Here is a 24,070-nt window from a genome sequence, read left to right on the forward strand (position 1 = left end):
AAACATGAGTGAAACTCTTAGTATGCCTTAACTTACTTTGGGCAAAATGATTCATCTTAGTTATTTGACAAGATGTTGAGATTCACAGTTATAAATCTACTGAGAATAGGATATTTTATTTTATTTTAGAAACATTTATTTATTTATGAATATAATGAAATGTGGCCTCACTGTATCTAAACCACGTTGCAGGACTTTGTGCGTCACTTCCACGTGCTGCTGCCTCGAGGCACGAACCCAACCAAGTCAGGTATCAGGGAGTTTTTCAGACAGATCCACCTGCTGCCGTCTGGGTATCAAGTGGGCAACACAATGGTATGAATAATGGAAACCACTTCATCACTTTTCTTTGTTGTACTGTCTTAAATGTTGGAGTGAAACACTTTGTGTTTGAGACTGTGCAAAATTAAAATGTTCCTTCATGATACAGGTGTTCCTGCGGGAGGTGGAGCGTCAGCGACTTCAAACCCTCCTCCATCAGGAGGTGCTGCGGCGAATCGTCATGCTGCAGCGCCGCTTCAGGGCCGTGCTGGAGCGGAAGCACTTTGTCGACATGAGACGAGCAGCTTCTGCCATCCAGGTGAGCTTGAGTTTACTACTGTAAGTGCTCCATGAATCAACTGAACAATTCTGCACAGCAAAGTTTCCTCTACTCAACATTTCAGGAGTCCATAAGGAAGACTAAGCCATCGGCATCCAGGGATTAATAGGTCTTCACTCTCTTTAAATGTGGTGATTAGATACCACTTAGTTTCTACTTATTGCTCCAGCTTTAACTGCTCTAACCTCTGCAGCAGTTTAACTTCTCACCTTGCTGCAGTGAAGGTGGACGACAGCCTTGAAACTTGAAACAACAGTGGGCAGCAAAAACCTGGAAAAGAAAACTTGCCTTGATTTACGGCTCCAGTAAATTATTTTTTTCCCCCCAAGAAAGGTCAATTATATTGATACTAATTCTAAGTTCTAATAATTATATCATCAAAACTTATATCCATCAGGTTTCTATAAAGATCAATAAAAATTCTTCATGACTTTTAACTGCAACACATTTTAGATCTGACTGGTGATCAGTTGCAGATTGGTTGAAATTCTGTAGTTTCTGTGCCTGTAGTTTTCAGCTGCACAGGAAATGTATGTTTCAAAGTGATGCAAAGATCAACAGCTAAATATCTGCTAACTTTAGGAAATAATGAAGAAAGTTTCATGTAAATTAGCTGGAAAACATGGGACCCATAAAATATGGCATTACCAAAATGTATTCTTCAGGCATGAATGAATATATTTGTCGACAAAATGATTTATAACAATTTAAACAATTACATTAAAGAGCAATTATATTTTCTGTATCTGGATATACAGAATTCAGAATAGAGATATTTAATTTAAGTCAAGTCAAGCTAGTTGAGAAGACACAGGGAGAGAAATGAAATGGTTGAAGGGCTGACAGAGGAAAAAAAATCTCTGCTGGTATGTTTTTTCTGGACGAGCACTCGGAGGGGAGCTGTCCAAATCTTTGTCAGGCTGAAAGAAAATAAACCCAGTCCGTCCAGAAACCGTAAAACGCTGAGCAGGAGCCAGTGAAGCACAGATAGCATTTAGCAGCAGGATGATTTAGTGAAGCACATATAAACTGTCAGCTGTCGAAGGTCGTAAATAACTAATATTTTACAAAAAACTGCTTTATTTTGGAAAGTTTGATTATGAAGATAAGTTTTTGAATTGGAAAGAAATGAAGCTATTTAAAGGTCAAATTAAAATTGCACAAGGTCTCCTGAGCTTGTTTCAATTTTTTTAAAACCTTCCTGTAAATTGAACCAGATGCAGGTGCCAGATAAGGCAGTCGTACTGCGTCACGATGTCCTGACAATCACTTTCCACAAATAACAAAAATATCAAATTTCACAAACTTCACTTCAACTTTTTTGGGTCTTCCCTAAAGTTGGTGTCGTGTGTCTCTCCCCCCCCCCCCCAGCAGGAGGTGAGATCTTGGTAGGAGAGTTGGAAATTACACTTTTAAACAACATTTATATTTCCTACCCAAAATGCATAAAATCACTCATTTCTATGAGCGGGTGAAAGTTGTAAAACTGGGATTTCTGTCTAGAGGCAGCTTGTACTTCCACTAACAGTAACGAAAAAAATTCTCTCCTCTTCTTTTCTTCTGCAGCGATGGTGGCGACACTGCCTCCTCAAACAATCCACCATGGACTCCAGTATTGAGGAGGGGGCGGCGGTTTGTCTGCAGGCGGCCTGGAGGAGCTACACGGAGCGCAGGAGGTTCCTGCAGTGGCGAGAGGCCGCCGTCATCATTCAGAGGAGCTGGAGAAACTGCCGCCACCGCAGAACTTTGGCAGCTGTAATGGTTCAAACAGCCTGGAGGGGATTCAGAGAGAGGAGCCGCTACTGTCGGGCGTACAGGACCGTGACGCAGCTGCAGACGACGGGCAGAGGATACCTGGCTCGACTCAGGTGAATGGCCGAGCACAAGTGGCTTTTGTTGGTTTTATTTTTAATTGCTTTTCTAATACAGAAAGATCACACATACAAACATACGTCCAAAGAAAACAAACATAGAAGCATGGAAAGATCTGGATCGCCCTGTTTAAACAGAACCTATAAGTTCCTGTGACTTATTCATTAATTCCCTCTCTTATCTAGTTTTTGACATGTAGCACTGATTCTTGAGAAGTGGAACAAAACAAGATCCAATGTTGAAAGAATCAAACCTGAAGATCAGACAAATTAAACTACATGTTTGTATCTACCATGTACGAAGCTACTGGGCTTTGATACAACCCCCCAACTTTTCTCTTTTTTAACTAAATGTGCGTTTTGCCTTGCCATCAATTATTTCCTTCAATTGTTACACCTTCAGACACCAAAAACACAGATACATTTTCACTCACTTTATGCTAGACCTATAAAACTACAACAAAAACAAAGGGTTAGGGGTTAGGGGGGACCTCAAGAAAATTACTTTCAATATGTATATATTTTTACATTATAAAGATTTTATTTTTATTGGACTGTTTAATAAAATGTACCTTAAACAGCTATCAAATATTTTTAAGATTTAAAAACACATTCTCATGTTAGGAGACGGATTACATTTTCACATATGAGCAACATATCCTCAAAAAATATGAAATGTCAAACTGAAATATTATTAAAATATGAATCTGACGGAGTTGACCCATATCTGACGGTGGTGACAAAAACTTGAAAAACCAGAATGTCGCTCAGTGGAGCACATACCTCATAGATACTGGATCAGCCCCCTGATCCGGATCCACACCAAATGTAAAGGGTTCTTCCCTGACCCATAATGCATCCTTCTACCTAACCTCCTTGGCAGATGTAATAAAAACTGTGGGTGTATGTTTTCAGAATTAATTATAAAACCCTGTTGGTGTATGAAATGTTCTGTTTCCTGTTTATTTTAATGACACTTTTCTGTCTTCAGGTTCAGAGAATTGAAGAAGCAGCAGGAAAGACAGCGACTCAGTGGCTGTTCATCTGCAGAGATGGATGCAGGAACCACGGAGGAGCTAACCACATCGGAACAGGAGAGTAATGTCCAGGACGTCTCTGCAGAACTCTCTGAAGACCACAAGACTGTTCTGTCCGGTGTGGGAGAGACAGAGAGAGGAGAGGACTCGGAGCGGAGCAGGAGCATGGATGAGATGAGCCACAAGAACCGGTCGAAACGAGAGAGCAGACGGATGAGAGAGTTGGAGCAGGCTCAGTTCAGCCTGAAGCTTCTGAAGGGCCGCACTACTAGTGTAGGAGGTCCTGCTCAGGAGGACTCAGTCCCTGACAGCGGCACCTCTCAGCTGGAGGAGCATCACAGACATTCTACCCGAGGATCCCCAGCTAGTCAAGGAAGCTTTGAATTCCTCAGCGTAGAAGACATGGAGTCTGAAGGCTCTGCAGCCCAAGACCAATCCCAAGCTCGAGATATACAACTACAAGAGGGGCAGAGAGATTCAAACCATAATGAAAAACCTCTGTCTGAGGGTCCCAGGGCAACATTTTATATCGCTTCTGACCAAAGTCCAGTTCATGAACCAAAATTCGAAAGCCCCAGCAAATCTTACAAAGAGAGAAGGGAGTCTACGTCTCGAAGGCCAGTTGTGGTTTTAATCAGTATGCAGAAGGAAAGCCCTGTGGATGAGGAGGTGCTGCTGGCAGCCCAAATCCCAGAAACAGCTCCTCAAACAGGAGCAGCATCATCCACTTCTCAAATGACTCCCATTGTAGGCCTGGAGGTGGGATCAGAAATCGAGCCGGCTCCTGGGACTGCTCCCCTGGCTACAACAGATGTAAACGGGGTGGATAAGTCCTTTAAAGTCCCCTCTTCAACTGCTCTTGGGTCGAGTCAAGACGTAGCAGGGCTTTGTTCCTCAGAGGTGGACATCCAGATCGTCCTGGAGCCCAAGCCCGCCGTTCTCCCTGGTCAGCAGGAAAGGAGTGTGGTACAGCCGGCGCAGGAGGCTCCCAGCACGATCCTGGACACCAAACCTCCCAAAGCCCAGAAGAAGAGCTCAGCCCAGACTGTGATTGTGAACATGCTGGAGAAACCGTCTGCCACAGTGTTCTCTCCACCCAGACGCAAACTACCATTCTCCAAGTAAGTCCACCATCATCCTGAAGGATGTAAGTCATTTATTTATCAAAGTGCATTGTGGCTGTTTAAAGTGTAACTTCACCCTTCACTTTTGACTGGAAATTCAAAAAAAGGCCTTTAGAACACAGTGCTTGGAGGCGGAGATAAGACACTGCTAGCACGGGTGGATGAGTCAGTCAGTGGTGTGTGTGTGTGTGTGTGTGTGTGTGTGTGTGTGTGTGTGTGTGTGTGTGTGTGTGTGTGTGTGTGTGTGTGTGTGTGTGTGTGTGTGTGTGTGTGTGTGTGTGTGTGTGTGTGTGTGTGTGTGTGTGTGTGTGTGTGTGGATTGGAGTCTTTATGTATTGTAAATGTATTAACATCAAGTCCTATGTTGCAGGTCAGATAAGGACTTGGTGAACCAGGAAAGATCTCTTGCCATGTTCAGAGACGACTCCAAATCTGCTGGGTCCAGAAACAGAGAGGTAGGACGCACAAATGTGTGTGAGCACGCCCATGAATACACACATATTTACACATGCGCACACACACACACACACACAAAGTGGCAGCTGACCTGATGTTCCTGTGGTTGCCTGGTAGCAGGTTGGCCGTCCAGGCCCCAAAAAGAAAGCTAGAATGTCCCGGACACGCTCCGACTTCCTCACCCGCTGTAACTCTGAGGGGGCAACCCAGTCGGACGACGACGACGAGTACTACGTCCCCGCCCTCTCCCACACGCTGCCCCCCTCCCTGTCCCTCCCACACGCCCACCCTGAGACGGACTGTCACAGTGACTCAGAGATGGTAAAACACCGGATTTCCAGAGGTCCCATGACCTCCAAACAAGTTTCCTGTCCACTCCGCCGTGCACCCGCCCCCCTCCCACCTTCTTCTCAGGTGGACCTGGCCGAGCAGCTGAGGAGGAGCTTTTTAACACTGCTAACTCCACTTTTACTGGATCTTTTCACTGCTGATGAGCAGACTCGTGTCTCTTTGCTTCACTCCAACAGGCCGTCACCGTTCTCGGTCCATAGTGAAAAGTTTAGCACGTCACTCTGAAAGCTGTTGTTTTTAAAATCGGCCCAAATAGAGCTGTCAACTCTCAGCTTCATTTCCCTCTCTGTCTCAAGAATGCATCTGTTTTTAAAGGGATACAATATTTTGCAGTTTAATTTCATATTTTCCTTCAGTAACGACACAAACCAAACAAGCATTATCACTATGTATTTGCATGCTGGAGTCGTTCAAACCTCTCACTAACGATGCCATTTTCTAACAGGATCCTAGAGCATGACTTCTGTTCGTCTCGCTCGCTCACTCAGCATCATTCTCTGTGATGTCGCTGATTTCTTCAATCTCTTCAGATTACGTAGAATTACTAGGACCAGAATATTAGGTGTAGTGATGTGGGGTAATGCATTTCAGTAACACATTAGTCTCTAAAGTCACTGTTCATAATGCATCGTATCGCTGTGGTTCACATACTCCAACCAGTCTGTGTTAAACAGCTAAATGTTGATAAAGCTATCATCAAAACTGCAGCATCCTGGACAAGTTTGAAACCTGCCTGAGCCTCCTCAGCTAAATGAAATGATTTGTAATTTGTATTTCACTCGGTTGTTGTTCTCTGCTCTCCAGTCTTCTCATAAAGACCAGAAGAAGATCCATAAGACCATGTCATCAGGAGACCTGGGCAAGGTTGAGGTCCTGAGGAAAACCTCCAGTCACGATGGAAGGTAGATAATAAATAGATAAATACATTTACACTGAAAACCCTGAAAATTGAACATATACATTTGTCTCACACAGTTTTTTGTTCATGGAACATTATTTTTCCAGACTCAACATGACCTTTAACCTTTGAACACTGCAATCTAACCAGTTCATCTACGAGTCCAAGTAATTGTTTGTACCAAATTTAAAAAACCTCAGGCTGTTCTTGAGATATTGTGTTAAAAAGAAAGGAACAGACTGAAAAAATAATGTCTCTGGCTACTGTCTGTCACTGGCTTGGAGGAATAAAAACACTGAACGATCAATGTGACCTTGCAATGTGACACGATATGTTTGAATTGCACTTACTTCAGAATTTTTTTCTTTTGGTGAACATCATCTGTGTTTGTCCTTCAGCAGGATGAGAGGGAAGATGCGATTCTGGAGTAAGACGAAGCACGGAGAGAAAAAACTGTCAAGAGAGAAGCAGGCGAGCAGGAGTGAAGCAGGAGAGACACATGGTAAAAAAACAACTGCTGTCTATAGGTTTGAGATCCAGAGACACACATACACAGTACACTCAAATACACAAACACAAATTGTTCTAGAGCAACAACCACAAATTTGCACAGTTTTGGTGGCCCTTCTCCAGAAGTCATGAGGAGAGACAGAAAACAGAGTGAATCACTAAAAGACTACATACATTTTCGTCAAATTATTTTTCCTCCATCTTTGTCCCCCAGAAGGCCCCTCTCTCCCGCACAGTCCGGACCTGGAGGCGGCTTCTGCAACAGGGGTCCGGGACAGTAAGGAGAACAAGGAGCTGTCTCCTAAAATGAGACGACGTCGCAGTGTGAAGATCAGCAGCATCACCCTGGAGCCCGCCCAGTGGCAGAACGACGCCCTGCACATCCTCACGTCGGCCCACGACTACCGCAGCATGAACGACTTCCTAATGAAGAAGGTGAGAGGCTAAGCCTTCAAGCATACGCACATACAGGAGTACACACACACACACACACAATCACACAATAGGGACTGTTCCTCCGGTCATCTGTTATGATTATCATGATTATTCTGATTTTTGTTTTCCTAACTCTTCATCGTGGCCTTGGGTACTTTGAAAGGCGCAATATAAATTCACTTTTATTTTTATTACAATAATTTATTCCTTTTTTTTTTCTTAAAGGGTCTGTGCCTCACAATTTGATAATCACAGTTTTTGTTTAAATTTTCCATATTTTCAGATTTTTCCACCTCCTCAATACAGTGGAGGTTAAGAGAATTGGGTTTGTTGAGCTTCCAGCATCAATCATCAAATCCAGAATAAACAATTACAGTGTGGCCAGGGATGAACCAGATAACCAGGGACAATATTTCTGGTAATTTCTCAGTGCAGTGAGCCCCCAAAATCAAGAACCATGAATTATTCTCTGGGAAAAAACCGAACATCACAATTTTAAAGGAAGATCTGGATCCACATCCAATTTATTTGGATCTTACTTGGTTCATGTCCCAGCCCTCCACAGAAGTTCATGGAAATTGGTTGAGTAGTTTTTGTACTTTTCCAGCTAAAAAACAAACAAATGGACAGAGGTGTGAGCATATCCTCCTTGGCGGAGGTAATTATCTCAAGACATATGTAAACAGTAAATGTGTGGGTTTGTAGGTGCCGTTGAGTACCCTGATCCAATCAGGGAGCTTATCAAGTCCTAGATGTTGTTTCCAAAGTTTGAGAATTGTAGCAGCTTGTTATTTTGATGAAAATCTGAAATCATCAGTTTACCTGGAATGTATTTGTCTCTCCAGATCGCTGACCTGGATTCTGAGGATGGTAAGAAGGACACCATGGTGGATGTCGTGTTCAAGAAGGCGCTGAAGGAGTTCAGGATCAACATCTTCAACTCGTACTCCACTGCTCTGGCTGTAAGTCCTCACTGCTCTTTTTTCTTTGTCTGTTCTCACCTGCTTCAAACACAACAGGATCAGTGAGATAACTGAAAAATCTAAATCATAAAAGAAAACTCTTGGATGGCAAATGTATCTGATGCTTTGCTGACCTTCATGCAAACTATAACTTCTGTCTTCTTCTTTCCTTTCCTTTGCCCTCCCACCCAGATGGATGATGGGAAGAGCATCCGTTACAAGGATCTTTACGCCTTGTTCGAGCACATCCTGGAGAAGACCATGCGTCTGGAGCAGAGAGACTGGAGCGAGTCACCGGTGAAGGTGTGGGTCAACACCTTTAAGGTCTTCCTGGATGAATTCATGACTGAGTACAAGCCCATGGAGGGAACCATCGGCAGGGTAAGAGGCCAAAAAAACCAGATGGATGGATGAAAAGAAAACTGGGAAATACTTTTTATTGATGCACAAATACAGGGCTACATCTTCATCTGGTGGGATTTGAACAGGTTTATCTATCTCTTAGAGTTTTAGAGTTATCATTTACCATCACTGTAAATAATAAATTATAGGACTGTTTATTTATTTTCTTATTATTTATATGAAACAAAACCAAATTAACAAATGTATCTTTCCAGGCTCCTAAACGTGAGCGCAAGAAGTCGAGGAAGAAGGAAACTGACATTGTGAGTTTAGCAATGCTTAAATTAAATTGTTTGGAATAAATACAATTAATTTGTAAATTCATCTGATCTGACTAGTGACTCTACTGCCCCCTGCAGGTGGAAGAACACAATGGCCACATCTTCAAGTCCACCCAGTACAGCATCCCCACCTACTGCGAGTACTGCTCCTCCCTCATCTGGATGATGGACCGAGCCTGCGTCTGCAAACGTGAGGATTGGAAAAACACACACACACACACACACACACACACACACACACACACACACACACACACACACACACACACACACACACAAACTTAGAAATATAGATACATAAAAATATTCTGGTCACTTCAGGATCTGTATACTTTGCACACTACTTAAAAGCATTCATGATATCCGCTAATGATGCATATACAGATATGCGTGTTGTCAAAATTTTATTTTTGGTCCTGCAACCAGCACATGTATCATTTTATTTTTGCATTGTTACATTTATAACACAGCCCTGTGATTGATCCACAAATTAAGATAAGATAAGATTAAAAAAAAGATACTGTGCAATATCTTGGTTAAGTGCAATATACTGTTCATAGAACTACACAACTTCCTCATTTATGTATGTGTGTATTTATTAGTAGTCCCACAATGTAGAGATTTTTTAATTGGCAGTTTACCTTGAAAGGGCCCAGGTTTTCTTCTGTGTGGTAGAGTTGGACTGAACAAATTAGAGTCAAGCCACTAAATTCAACATTTTTATCCCCATCAAACCATTTATGGTGTTAAACAGCATTCTGAACACATAATTGAAGTAACAACAAATAATTGTTGTTACTTCAACAAGCCTCTAAACTAAATATTTTTTTAAAGGTTTTTAGCTGCAATTGTGGTTTACTTTGTTTGATGTAGTCATGGAATATAGAACGTAAAGAGGTTGAAATACGATTCTATAAAATAGTCATGATATATATAATGTTTCACTTTAAAATATCACATTGTGTGTGTTTCAAATTGTGTCAGACATTGTTCGAATAAGATGTGTAGATTTACATGTTGTGGAAGCCAAATTCTCCACAAGGCTATTGCAACAACACAAAAATCATGATGATGTCATATTCTTTGGTAAAGACATTTATGGACACAAAGTATTTGTATGAAGGATTTTTAGTTTTTATGATTTTATTTACATTTTATTATTATTATGTATTATTAGTTTTGATTTATTTTGATTTCCACTTTATGTATTTAGCGTAAAAGAAGATCTAGAAGTCTGCCCAATGACACACACGCACTAACGCACACATACACGCACACCACCAGTATTTATTTTTTCCACTCACACAGCACATTACAGCCCCTCCTAGTCTTGTCTCACACATACACACACACACACACACACACACACACACACACACACACACACACTGCACATTCATACTCACAGAACTCACACACAAAATTTGATTAAACCTCCTGCTCCTTTCATGAATCTTTACTCTGTCTTGTTCCAAAGCTCCATCTGCACGTTGAGAGGTCGGACATCACGTCCAAACTCTCTCTCTTACATTCACCTGACCGAGTGTTTGGAGTCGTGACTGACTGCTGCTGTTGTTGCAGTGGTTGTTGTGTGAGGAGGCTGGAGAAATGTCATCAGTCTGATTGCGTTGTCTTGTTGTCTGCAGTGTGTCGCTACGCCTGCCACAGGAAGTGCTGCACGAGAATGACGACCAAGTGCAGTAAAAAGGTAGGTAGAGGTCTTTTTGTTCACTATCTTCATGGTGACATCGCAGAACATAACATAATCCAGACGATTCAGTTTTTATGACTTCTTAATTAACTTTGTGATGCAATATTGTCAAACCGAATGAAAAATTATTATTATATTATTTAAATGTAAAATTGCCACACAAGAGAAACCCATAATGACAAAGTGAAAGAAAATCTTTGAAAATTAATTAAAAAAAGATCCAGGTATGCAAAGTGTATAAAGACTTAAAGCTGTAACTTCCACAAAGTACTGAAATAGGTGTCTGAATATTTCTGTAAATGTGATATGAGGTGTAATAGGTTTTCAGTGTAAGATAAATTGGACAATAAAAACTCAAACAACGCAACTTCAAGAAAAAAAAGTTCAATATTGGCTGATCAATCAAGACCACCTTCATCAAAATGTATTTAATTTCAGTAATTGCAAGAAGTTCTATTTGTCTGGCTCTATTCTGGGACCTCCCTACTCTGTCATGGGCCTTCATGGGTAGTGAGCAGCATCAATGAGAACACATGACGATCATTAGGTCACATTCAGTATGAAAAGGAGGTGCAGGGGTGGACTGACATGCTCCTGTGCTCACTTACAATCCAGTACGATCCAGAGTTGTCATCGCGGCAGTTTGGCGTGGAGTTGTCTCGTCTGACCAGCGAGGAGCGGACGGTGCCGCATCTGGTGGAGAAGCTCATCAACTACATCGAGATGCACGGCCTCTACACAGAGGGGATCTACAGGAAGTCGGGCTCCACCAATAAGATCAAAGAACTCCGTCTGGGGCTGGACACAGGTGAGACTCACTGTGCATTCACCTGCTCCTCGGAAGGTCCTACTCTCACAACGAACAACTTCAGTGTGTTCATGTGCTTTGATGTTGGAATGTGGATAAAAACATGAACGCTGTAAACAAAATGTGTTGTGTTTATGTTTTTGGGACATTTAGAAAACCCCTTAATATGTCTTTCGAATTTTGCGGAGATGGGGTGAGTTTTCTTAGTAGGGAACTTATTTTTCAGATTATTTGACACCACATGAACACACAATGACACCATTTCTGTAGAAGTATGACATGCAGCTGCTTGTAGTTCATATTTACCTGAAGTCTGTTCAGGCTGTTCAAACAATAAATTACTGTTACTACTGCTACTACCACTATTACTACCAGGACTACTACCATGTATACTTCTGCTTCAATCTCTACCACTATCATTCTGCTACTCCTACTTCTAGAGCCAATTGCAGATCTACTGCTACAACTACTACAACTGCTACTTCTACTCCTACTGCTCCTGCTGCTGCTTGCATTTATTTAACCTCTACTAGTACTGCTTTTACTCCACATCACTTTTTTTGAACATACTGTACGGCTACAAGAAAGAACCACGAATGAATGTTGATTTTCTTGTGTCTCTCTGTTCCAGACGTGAACAGTGTGAACCTGGATGACTACAACATCCACGTCATTGCCAGTGTTCTCAAACAGTGGCTGCGTGACCTGCCCAGCCCTCTCATGACCTTTGAACTGTACGAGGAGTTCCTCAGGGCCATGGGTGAGTTCTTTTTCAGTCCCCTCAGACGCTGTTTTTTTTTTTTTTTTATGTTTCTCCAGAGGCTCCTCCAGCTCATGATTTGTGCGTGATTTTTTTTCCTGCTCAGGTCAGCCAGACAAGCGGGAGGTAATCCAAGGGGTGTATTCGGTGATCGACCAGCTCAGCAGGACACACCTGAGCACACTGGAGCGTCTCATCTTCCATCTGGTTAGGTGAGATGTGAGAAAAGAGTCAACATCAGCAGTGGCGCCTCAGACGAGAAAGCCAGAGTCGGAAAATTAGGTTTTGAAACAAGATCTGAAGGATGATTTGCCCTGTGAGCCAAATGTCTGTGCACTCAGCTTTTTTACTCTTGGCTGCAGAGGTCTCAGGTTCCCTTTGTCTTTTTCTCACTCAGTATCAAACACTGTAGAACTAGTCGTCTTGGTCACATGCCATCCTCTCAGTATTTTTGGGGAATGGGCGTCATATTCTCTAAGGCAGGGGTCAACAACGTTTTTCAGGCCAAGGACCCCCAAACTGATGGAGAGATGGAGCAGGGACCCCCTACTATGTATATTGTATAAAATTGTGTTTTATATTAAACTGGGCCTAGTGCCATGTATAAACATAGCTACCCTCTTATTGTACATTCAATACTAAGCTATTCAAATAATACACAGGTTCATATATTCATGTTTTTATTTTAAACATGTGCAAGGTACAGGGTGGCCGTGCCACTGCCATTTATATACATACATCTTGCATACAACACTGAGCTATTAAAATAATTCACAGATTCATGTTCATGTGTATTTAAAGACATTTAAAAGACATAAAAAATTGAAATAAAAAAAATTAGAAATTGTCTAATCAACCAAAAATTTCGCGGAGCCCCTGTTGAAGACCTCTGCTCTAAGGATCAACATCAGGATTGACTGACGTTGTATTGTGGTGTGTTACAGGGTCGCCCTGCAGGAGGAGACTAACAGGATGTCAGCCAACGCCCTCGCCATCGTGTTTGCTCCCTGCATCCTCCGCTGCCCCGACTCGATCGACCCTCTCCAGAGCGTCCAAGACATCAGCAAAACCACTGCGTACGTCCACTGACCTCAGATTAACAGTCCCAACCATCAAACAGGGCTTTTAATAAGAACAACCGGCCAGTTTTACTGATCAAATTAGTGTATATAGCAATCCTATTTTACCCTTTTTTTGTATGTGGATTATTTTGCTCCATATTATTTTGTTTTGGTGGTCTCATTCAACAGTGTGATGCTACAAAAAAATAACAAAGTTAATCATCCAGGCCCTCGAAATATAAACGTATTGATGCTTTATAGTTACTAATTTGTGCTAAGTGCAGTCCTTTTTTGATTGGCTCAAAGAGACTTGTATGGAGGCCTGTAGGGACAATATTTGCAAACCTGCAAAGATCTAAACTCCATAATTGTGGCCCATATGCCCATACTGCAGGTTACACTGCAGCGTAGCCCAGTGAACCAACTGAATGCTAATACATGAAACGACTCAAATCTGTCCTGCAACCTGATTCAAATGCTGTTTAAGAAATGTAATTATAAAAAAATAATTACATTTCACAAAAAGTAACACAACTTAAGTCAAATTACAGAACATTCTGACAATAGTGACTGAATGACCAGATACAATTGGTGTCATCAGCACAATGGGCTCTAAACTGCATGAATACAAACTCACATACTTCTTAATGCATGCATAAATAACTAAACAAAGAAGGATGTTTGCAAATCATTGTCCTAAATGGATTTCCTCCCTTTTGGAAGCTATTCTAAAGCTTATGATGCTACAGTGAATTTCTAATTACATTATTTGCAGTTTCAGCCAATTTATGCACACAAGTAAAGACATTACCTTTATTTCAGCCAATTTGTTTATTGATATTTTCACATAACTTCCTAAAATAAAAAGGCATTTATGGAAAACTAGGTTCAAACATTGAGTTTTACCTTAGATGTCAGATAATCGAAACATAAACAACAACTAAATGGCCCTGAGTAGAGTACATACCTTATACTTGTCTGATTGTTTTTGTGAAGATCTAATTCCCTGATCCGGATCTGCACCCAAATCGATTTGGTTCTTCTCTGATCCAAACCGCATCCTTCCACCAAGTATCGTAGTAATCTATCAGTTAGTTATTGAGAAATTTTGCTTACAAACAAACCATCAAACAAATGGACGGGGGAAAACATTACCTTGTTGGTGGAGGTAAAAAAATATTAAAGGGAGTTGTGTTTAAAGATGAGGACCACTCATTTACTTAAGACATTAAGACACGGTTTATGTGTTGACTCAATTAAAAAGTGATTTAGTAAATCACTAGTGTACAACTGAGAACTGAGGAAATAATTAATGATCTATTTACTAATAACTTGTGCAGCCCACCCTTCTATTCTCTACTTAATACATCTCTCCTCCCTCAGATGTGTGGAGCTCATCATCAACGAGCAGATGAGAAAGTACAGAGCTCGACTGAAGGACATCAGCAGTCTGGAATTTGCAGAAAGCAAAGCCAAGAGCAGACTGACCCACATCAGGAAATCCATGGTAAGACCAGACGCCAGCTGCCGTCAGTCGCCGTGACAACAAGCTTCTATGATAGCATGAATAATCCTTATCGCCTGTAACTGAGGTGGTTCTTGTTCCTCTCACTCATCACTGAAACAGTGACAGTGTTCAGCTCTACGAGCAGCTGCCATGGATTTCACAGTCACAGCCATGGCAGGAGTTCATTCCTCTGTGTCGATTTACATCTTTCATCAACAGATCCTCTTGTGTATTTGTTCCACAAATGTAAAATACAGATGTTAAAATTCTTCACAATTTGCCTAAACATGTGCAACAACCCTCTCTTTTATCTAACTTGGCTGAATAAAACCTCTTCATCATTAATACACGTTCTTCCTCTCACTCACTTAAAGTTACAGCGGATTCTCAGGAGCAGCTAAAAATGCATTGACAAAAAGCAATTTCCGTATACAAAAGAAAAACTAACCTCAGGCAACTCAGTAATCTGCCAACTGTGAGCATAAACCGTAAGTAGATGGCAGTGTTGCACATATTGGTCATTTAAATGCATACATTAGAAATATAGGTAAGAGGAAATAATATGAGTTAAGACTAGACAAGTTGGCACTGAGTTAGGAATAGAGTAATTAAAAGGAAAAAAACTATTGTAGCTATAATGCAACACAGCAGCAGCAGAAACACTGTCATCACAGTGCAATAACACAATGTACAATGTGTAATATAACTTACATTACTGCTGGTAAGGAAATTATTTTATGTTAGGAAATTATTTGGAAAAAAAATCAAACTAGGGACAAACGGTAGCTCCACGTGTACATGGAGAGAGCAGAGAGCATCCCTCTGGGGTCAACTTTACTTTATACCATAACTTCCTATTAATCCCATTATTTGGGATATGGATACTGATATGGAGTGAACCAACCAAATTCAGCTCAGTTTTACTTGAACATCAGGACATCGAATCTAATTAAATTACCTTCACCGCTCCACAAACCCTAATCTGTCCTTCCTTCCTTCCTTCCTCCACCCCCTCCCCTCCCTCCAGAAACCAGTACTAATTGCTGTTAGGTTTATGAGCATTACCCGCACTGCCACCCCGGTATGTATGCCCCCTCTCACTCCATGTGGCCGCCCACCGTCCGTCCCGTCCTATCCGTCAGTCTATTTACCTCGTCCACTCATCTACCGTCTGTAGCGTCCAGTCAATGTACTCATCACTTCTGTCTGTAAACTCGTTCTCTTTTAGCCGTCTGACTCTGTCTGTGTACTCCACTCTTGAGCTGTCCGAATGTTTAGTGAGGATAATGTGGATATTTGATGGCATTTTCACAGACTGATTTTAAAACCTGTCTGTTTCAGCAAACCTCCCTAATATTTCACCTAGTATGGGGATGTTTGTTTTTTATGACCGACCTGACGCAAATCTGTGAGTTGTGGTGGAAAAATATGTATTTTTACTTCGCAAAAAATACTTTGGGCTTTCACTTTAAAGTATTTAGTGAAAACACATTGCTAGTTTATTAATAACTTACAAATAGCAACACAATTGAGTATCAAGTGATTTAAGTGATTCTTATGAATCCAGAATTTGCTTAATTTAACAAATTGAGACAACAAAGAATATTTTGTCCCACAGAAATAGTACCACTACCAATCATTTCCTCCTCTTCAAAAGAGGCAGTTTCTTTAGAACAGACACAGTTTCTTAAACAATCTTTAAAAAGTCCTGATACTTGTGATGATGTGGTGCTGATGAGCCAAACGATAAAGTATTTTGTTATTTGTGAAATCTGGACTAAAGTATAATTTAGCAAGATGCTAATCTGATCAGCTGATCCTCCAATATTCCCCATGTAAAATCCCACGTAACCTAAAATAACAACTTTATTTTCGTAATATTATGTCTTTATTTCCTTTAAGTGGCCCTTATACTCGTCATAGTTTTATGTTTGGTTGATGTTTGTTCGTGTTGAGCGCTCAGGCACGTACAGCACTCAGGCTGTAGCTCCACTGTCGACACTGACAACTCTTTGCCTTCTGTTTCTGCCTCACGACCTATTAACATGCAGCCTAACACAGCTAAACTTAAGGTAATGCCCACCTGTGTGTGGGTGTGTGTGTGGGTGTGTGTAGGTGTGTGTGTGTAGTTAGTATTTGGTCAAAACAACCAGCTGTCCTTAGAGCGAGTCCACTGTCTGTGCTTCATCACTGTCACTGTCAACAGCAGACTGATTATTGTTGTTGGTCACCCTGGGCGAATACATTCTCATGCTGTGTAACTCTCTGTGTGTGAATCTGCAGAGCATAGGCCGTGTTCGACAGAGCAGCACCCACACGCCCTCGCCTCCTCTCAGCCCCCGAGCGTCTTCTGAGCTGGATGGAGACAGTGCAGGAGGAGGAGGAGTAGAAGGAGAAGTAGGAGAGGATGCAGCAGAGGCTGGGCTGAACGAGCCGCAGCAGCTGGCGATGCAGCAGGAGGAGCGGATCCTCACTGAGCAGATTGAGAGTCTGCAGAAAGAGAAGTATGACGTCTCTCTGCACGGATTATTCACATCAGATGACGCTGAAAGGGTTTTTTCTTGAAACTCTTAAGTGGGATACATCTTTTGCACAGGCTGCCAAAGCCCCAACAAGATATGAAAAGCATAACCCAAAGCTTAGTTGAAAGAACATGATATTTGGACAAACATCCATTAAATCAAACAAATCTCAATCAATAATTCTGCCAGCCAGATAATAATTACAATATCACTTACGAGACCATTTTCTATAGATTTTAGCAGATGCACCGTTCTATAAATAGTACAAAACTACTCCAATAACATGTGGTAGCGCTGAGTTAATACTTGTCTGTTTGTCCCCTGTTGCTTTCAAGTCTTTACTTTGCTTTATATGGATTACATGGGCACACACACTTACCATGATAAACGCCCTAAAGTTCAGGTTTGTGTGTGTCTCTGCAGGGAGGAGCTGACGTATGAGATGTTGATCTTGGAGCCGCGGGTGTCTGATGATGAGACTCCTGAATCTGAAGCCTCCATCGGCACAGCAGACAGCTCTGAAAATATTACCATGGAGACCAAAGGAGCTACGTCCGACCCCTCGGGTAATTGTGTGTGCTTTTCGATGTTTGTGTGCATGCGTGTGTGTGTATTTCTGAATGTATGGGAATTTTTCCTTTTTTACTTTGTATTAGACAGTGTTTCCACTCGTCACTTAGAATTAAGCCCATAAACCAACAGTACATTGTAGTGTCTACGCTTAGGAACTCCCACTCCAACTCAGATGCCCCAGAAAGAGAGGCACCAACTCTTACTCTTTTCTAAATGTCACCAGTGGCAAGACGTAAGGACACAATGTGATTTAGGAATGCATACTTTAGGCGTAACTACCAAATACAATGCAAACACCTACATGGGATTGCCATACTGCCATATCTGGACTGCAAACTGAACACCCGAATGCCCTCATAATAATCTTGGGTGACTTCAGTCATGTTTGCATGGATAAAACACAAAATTCACCCAGTACGTCACCTGCAAAACCAGAGGGGAAGGAACCTGAACCTGCTGTATGCTAACAATACGGATGCATATGGCTCTTCCCCCCTCCCTCCTCTGGGGAGATCAGATCACAACTTGGTGCATCTCACCTCCTGCTATGGGCCTCTTTGATCACAAAGACAGTGAGGAGATGATCAGAGGAGGCCTGTTGTGAGGTGACTGACTGGGAGTGCACTCTGTTTGCTGCACGGACAGGACATTGATGGGCTTACAGAGTGCATCACGGATTACACAAACTTCTGTGTGGACTGTACTGTCCCAACAAGGAGTGTCTGCTGTTACCCAAATAACAAGCCGTGGGTAACAAAAGACATCAAAGCCATCCTTAATGAGAAGAAGAGGGCTTCCAGAGGTGACAACAGGGAGGAGCTGAGGACTATTCAGAGGGACGTAAAAATCCAGATCAAGGAGACAAAGACAGCTACAGGAGGAAGCAGGTGGGGAAACTCCAGCAGAACAACATGGGGGGGGTCTGGTGTGGAATGAAGACCATCACCGGCTTCAGACCAGCTAGCGGCAGAGGAGCTGAGGGCAGCTTGGACATGGCCAATGAATTTAATCCATTTTTTTTACAGATTTGATACAGCGGCCCCTGCCCCCCCTAACTCTTCTGTCTCCAAACACCACTCCTCCCCCCTCCCCCTGACTGTCCCTCAAATTGCTGTGAGGATCCCCCTCCCCCTCCTCCTTACACCTCCTCTGGCTCACAAGCTACCTGTCTTCTTCCTGACGACTCTAACCCCCCTCCTGCCCAGATGGCATCCTCTAAAGTGTCCTTCACACCTCACCATGTTAGAAGACAGCTAAAAGACGCTCAAAGCCTGTGCCCCCATGTCTTTATAGCTGTGGATCAGCTCAGGCCCATGGTCAGGCCAGAATTGGATCCCCTCCAGTTATCCTACCAGCCCCACCATCATCTACCTGCTGAATCGAGTCTACGCCCACCTGGACAAGCCAGCTAGCTCTGTGAGGGTGATGTTTTTTTTACTTGGCCAGTGCTTTCAACACCATCAGGCCAGCTTTACTGGGCGAGAAACTCACAGCGATGCACGTGGATGCCCCCGTCGTGTGTCCTGGATTGTGAACTACCTGACTGGCAGACCACAGCACTGTGTGTCTGACAGAGTGGTCAGCAACACCGGGGCTCCACAGGGGACAGTCCTCTCTCCCTTTCTCTTCACCCTCTACACCACGGACTAGCTGTCATGTAAATGCACAGATTTGTTCTTAGCTCACTTTTGTTACATTTGCTCTTTTGCTGATACCTATTCAGTTTTATTGGAATATCTGTGTCTAAACAGTGTATTCCCAACATTGTTAGAGTGTGTGTTTTCTAATCCCTCTCTCCCTCTCTTGTTCTGTCTCTCGACACAGAGCACGGCATTTATCGCTCCAGAAAGTCGGAGGCAAAGAGCAGACGAGTTCTGCATCGCCAGCCGGATTCCCAGGACTCAGCAGACTCCACCTCCACGATCTCCTCATCCTACCACCCCTCCTCTTCTCTCTCCTCCAACGCCTCCGGCTCTCCGTCCCCTCACTACCGGTTTCGCTCATCCTCGTCCGGGCCGCTGCTCACCTCCTGCGGTTTGGGGACCACCCCGTTGGGCGAGGCAGAGGCAGGTCACAGAGGTGGCAAGACCCCGCACAGGCTCCGGCTGAGCCGCAGCTCACCACGCGAGCCCTCGGGAACCCACCGGAGGGAGTCTGAATTCAGCTCGGGGCCACAGCAGCTGGTTCTGTATGGCAGCAACGAGTTCATGGTGTGATGCCAAGGAGGGAAGGAACGCCGGCCACCGCCTGTTGGAGCACAGGAGGGTGTGCGCGAAGTGGGAGGAGGGAGAGTCCAGGGATGGATGAGGCTGGTCATGGGGCAAGGTTCATGCCAAATGTCGACTGCTGCCCCTCCTCTGTTCTCACCCCCCTCCTCCCCTGGTCCAGTCAAAGCAGAAAGCTGTGAGAATTACAGAAGACTGGACGTACTACACAGAGGGACAAGACAACTAAGATGGTCAAAGACTGACGACTAATGTGAATAGAGGGAGTGAAGTGAAACGGTTTTTGACCCTCTGATCTCAGTGCTGTTTGACCCCTGCTGGAGCACCAGGGGTCAGTTAAGGGAGAGAAGAAGAAGCAGAAGAAGGGAAGGACGGGTGGAGAGACACAGAAAAAAAAACACTCCTGCAAAGCCAAATCTGATAGTGCCCTGTCTTCATTTTTTTAGCATGTGGTCAGGTGGTAAAGCCAACCCCGAAGAAATGTAGCCATACTGACTGAACTGGCGGACATTTTGTCTGTAACCAGCACCAAGCTTTTCACGTTTACACAGGACATACCAGCCAAGAGGCTGCATGCTTCTCCATCACACTTTTTCCTACGTCAATCTGAAGAAACTGTACAGAAATATGTCACAGCTCTATGTTATGTATTATTATTATTATTATTATTATTATTATTATTATTATTATTATTATTATTATGTTACAGAGGGAAAAGGTGAACATAGAACGAAACTCCAGTGCTGCTCCTGGGCCGTTCATTGTTAATTTGCCTGATTTCCTCTTCTCTCGTTTTGCAAAGGGAAGTGTCTGGAATTCAGGTTCCACTTTTTGTTTCTGTGCTGGTTTCATCCAGTTTCCTTCCCTTTGCCTTTTTCTCTTTTCCTATATCACAGTGATCAGAGCCAGTTTTGGGTGACCTCGGGTTGTACTCTTCAGAAATAACAGAAGGAAAAGCCGTCAGTCTGTGCTACGTGTTGGGTGTTTTGTATCTGCCTGTCCCTGCAAGCTCTCTGTTTTCTGTCTGTTTCATTCAGAAGCATCAGTGTTACTTTTGTCAGGACTTGAATATTTTTTTAATATATACTATTGCTGTATTATACATTGGTGTTGTTACTGATATCAAAGATGTCATGTTTTTGCTGTCAATATTGTTTCATGGTTTATTTTTGTTCAGCTGAACGCCTGACTGTGCGTGTGTGTGTGTGCCTGAATGAATGAATAATTCATGCCACTGTATCAGCTCCCTCTCGGTGCATGTATAGTCGTCTCTATACACACTTATACGTTTCCCCTATTATTCCTATAAGGGTGGGAAATCTGTCAAACCATCATGTCACACTAAAACTAACCCAGACTTACCAAATATTGGTTCTGATTTTCATTGCACCTTGGGGGGAAACTTCTGCACTCACATACTCACTCCGTCCATGTCGTCCTCTGAGCCGTCCGCAATACGTTCTTCTTCTTCTCAAACACAAGCGTAGCTCTTCCATCCTCCTGTCTCCCGGCTCTGGCTGTGAAAAGTAGCATTTAACCTGCAGACAAAGAAGTAGCATCTAACTCAGACTGTCCTTGTGTTTCTGCATAATCCTAATCTCTCTCTGTCTCTGTCCATGCAGTGTCAGTGTAATCTTCAGTTTAACGGACATACTCAGTATCTTAACAGCGATGATGTCTCTGTACTAAAGCTGCAATATCCCTCCTCGCTTGCTGCGTCTGTGATCAGATCCCCGTGGGCGACTCTCTTTCCGATCTCACCAACACAATCCGTGTTAATCGACTTTTCCTTGAAGCTGGAAGTCTCCGTGAAGACTGTGCTGATCTCAGGTGTGAGATGCAGGTGTGGAGACTTGCAATGTGTTGTCTTTTTATAACATTAGCTCTAAAAAACCAACTGTTTCGAAGGTGAGATGAGAAGACAAAGCTGATTCCTGGTCAAATATCGAAGATGGTATTTGAAGCGAGGGTATTTGGACATGTCCATGCTGTCTATATGGCATTCTGCAAAAAACAAAAAGAAAAGAAAAAAAAGTGAATGTACCTGTCACTGGAAGGCATGCTGTGCTTTCTCTGGTTGTTTTTGTTCCTCTTTTATACACAGTGTATGTACTATTTATGATCATGCTTTTGGGGTGTACATTGATTTAAAAGAATCTGTTATATAAGGTGTTATAAAAGGATATATTATCCTATGTACGGTTCATTATCTACTATTAATCATGGCAACATTTTATCAGGCCACGATGGGTCTGTCATGTTTGTGCTATACGAAGCAGAAAAAAAGAAAAGCGTTGTGTCTCATTGTCTGCGCCACTCTGGACACGGTTATGTATACGGTGCAATTTGTGTTATATTTCCTTTTTTAATTATACAAACATGTCTATGGTTGTAAGAAAAAAAAACTTTATGGGGGAAATTTCATCTGCTTATTAAAAAAGCAAAACTGCTGCCAAACACACTTGAGTTGTGTAATATTTGCGTAAATGAAATTTGTATAATACTTTTTGTGTATTTTTTTTCATAAACAAAGTTATATTTGCATTCACTGCTACTTACTGAAAAACATTGTGTGCATCCTTGAGGCGTTAAAAAACATATTGGGTGCAACATCCTTCTCGAGCAAACATTTAGACAGATGATTTTTAAATGATGTATTGTTATTACCCTCCATCACCATACGCAAATTAGTTACAAACATTCTTTTGGACTCAAGGATGAACTGTTTAGATTTTTGTAGCCAGTGTTCAAAGTTCAAGGTCACATGGCCTCACAAAATGTTTTTCTTGGACGTGATATCTTAATACCAGCTTTAGGGAATGTCTTCGAATCTGGTGATTTGCCTTGCGACAGGAAGCAAATGTTTTATTTGGCGAAGGTTTGCAAACAATACATTCTCATATGTGTGACCGGGCCGTACCTTTATAGTGCATACCTCCACCAAGACCCACAGTCCCCTTATGAAACCACAATTAAATTCACTAAATTAATGGTTCTCTGGATCCGACCCTTGATCCGATCTACATCAATATTTAATGGGTTCTTCTTAAAGTCACCCCCTCTCCTCCATAAGATTTCAGGGAAGAAGTTGGAGTAGTATTTGCGTAATCCTGCTTAAAAAAAAACATTCAAATGCAGATAAAAACATTACCTCTTTGGCAGAGGCAATTATTGTAATATGGTGCTGGAGAGTCTTGACTGAAGTGTCCAGTTTTATTGTGAAACAGACTTTTAAATGTCTTTTAAAAGTCATGAATATGATTTGCAGAAACCCTGTTAATTACTACAAGTTGGATCAGTTACTGATTGTTGTCGTTAAATGTGACTTGAAAGGCGCAGTAATTAGTCTGAATATTTTCTTAATTTAACATCTAGAAAATGACTGAAAGGTAAAAGAAACATCAACTACAAGTTCACATAATGTCAGTTCCCAATGGTATAAATATGTGGAAAACGCCCCCACACAATATACCCTGGATCCTGCCCCCTGATCCGAATTCACACCCAAATTGAAAGGGTTCCTTTGTGGAAATTGGTTAAGTAGTTTTTGTGTAATCATGAAAGCAAACAAACAAACAAACCTCTGTGGTGGAGCTCATAAAGTTTGACTGACTGAAGGACTTAATTTCAAAGATGATAACATTTGTCTTTGAGTTCGAAAGGTGGGGAGACTACCGAATGATAAATGATAATTTATTATTATGGCCCGAGCACCGATGGTGGGAGGCCCTATTGAATTTCGAAGGATTCGAACGAGTATCGAACGAGTCATGTTGAATGATATGGGTGTAATTGTTCTTTTTAAAGTGTTTCCAGTAGAAATGGTATAATGTCAACAACTTTGTAAAACAGAATAGTGTTGTAGAATGTTGTTGAAAAACACATCAAAGCATTTGTCTGGTTTAGTTGCAGTTATGTCAAGAACGTAGTTAAGATCAAAGTCAACTGAACTCAATAGAATGTTGCAGAATGTTT

At 42.2% G+C, this 24,070-nt stretch overlaps 1 protein-coding gene across 3 annotated transcripts in view; it reads left to right on the forward strand.

The window, feature by feature from the left end:
- Nucleotides 1-22,554, forward strand: part of LOC118109127 (unconventional myosin-IXAa-like) — a 143,146-nt gene extending 120,592 nt beyond the window's left edge. The window contains exons 22-44 of one of the 3 annotated variants that reach the window (XM_047339720.1): nt 193-315; nt 431-580; nt 2,168-2,469; nt 3,464-4,630; nt 5,004-5,088; nt 5,207-5,410; nt 6,245-6,342; nt 6,737-6,840; nt 7,063-7,283; nt 8,129-8,245; nt 8,438-8,626; nt 8,863-8,910; nt 9,007-9,118; nt 10,575-10,636; nt 11,255-11,447; nt 12,079-12,207; nt 12,314-12,419; nt 13,152-13,283; nt 14,652-14,775; nt 15,803-15,856; nt 17,059-17,279; nt 17,721-17,863; nt 19,695-22,554. In XM_047339720.1, coding sequence (XP_047195676.1) covers nt 193-315; nt 431-580; nt 2,168-2,469; nt 3,464-4,630; nt 5,004-5,088; nt 5,207-5,410; nt 6,245-6,342; nt 6,737-6,840; nt 7,063-7,283; nt 8,129-8,245; nt 8,438-8,626; nt 8,863-8,910; nt 9,007-9,118; nt 10,575-10,636; nt 11,255-11,447; nt 12,079-12,207; nt 12,314-12,419; nt 13,152-13,283; nt 14,652-14,775; nt 15,803-15,856; nt 17,059-17,279; nt 17,721-17,863; nt 19,695-20,086 — 4,476 coding nt within the window. In that variant the 3' untranslated portion in view covers nt 20,087-22,554. The remainder of the gene's footprint in view (nt 1-192; nt 316-430; nt 581-2,167; nt 2,470-3,463; nt 4,631-5,003; nt 5,089-5,206; nt 5,411-6,244; nt 6,343-6,736; nt 6,841-7,062; nt 7,284-8,128; nt 8,246-8,437; nt 8,627-8,862; nt 8,911-9,006; nt 9,119-10,574; nt 10,637-11,254; nt 11,448-12,078; nt 12,208-12,313; nt 12,420-13,151; nt 13,284-14,651; nt 14,776-15,802; nt 15,857-17,058; nt 17,280-17,720; nt 17,864-19,694) is intronic. The other 2 variants (XM_047339721.1, XM_047339722.1) reach the window with 2 other exon arrangements.
- Nucleotides 22,555-24,070: the final 1,516 nt, after the last annotated feature.

The sequence above is a fragment of the Hippoglossus stenolepis genome, chromosome 5 (assembly GCF_022539355.2).
Source record: "Hippoglossus stenolepis isolate QCI-W04-F060 chromosome 5, HSTE1.2, whole genome shotgun sequence".
NCBI classification, from domain to species: Eukaryota; Metazoa; Chordata; class Actinopteri; order Pleuronectiformes; family Pleuronectidae; genus Hippoglossus; species Hippoglossus stenolepis.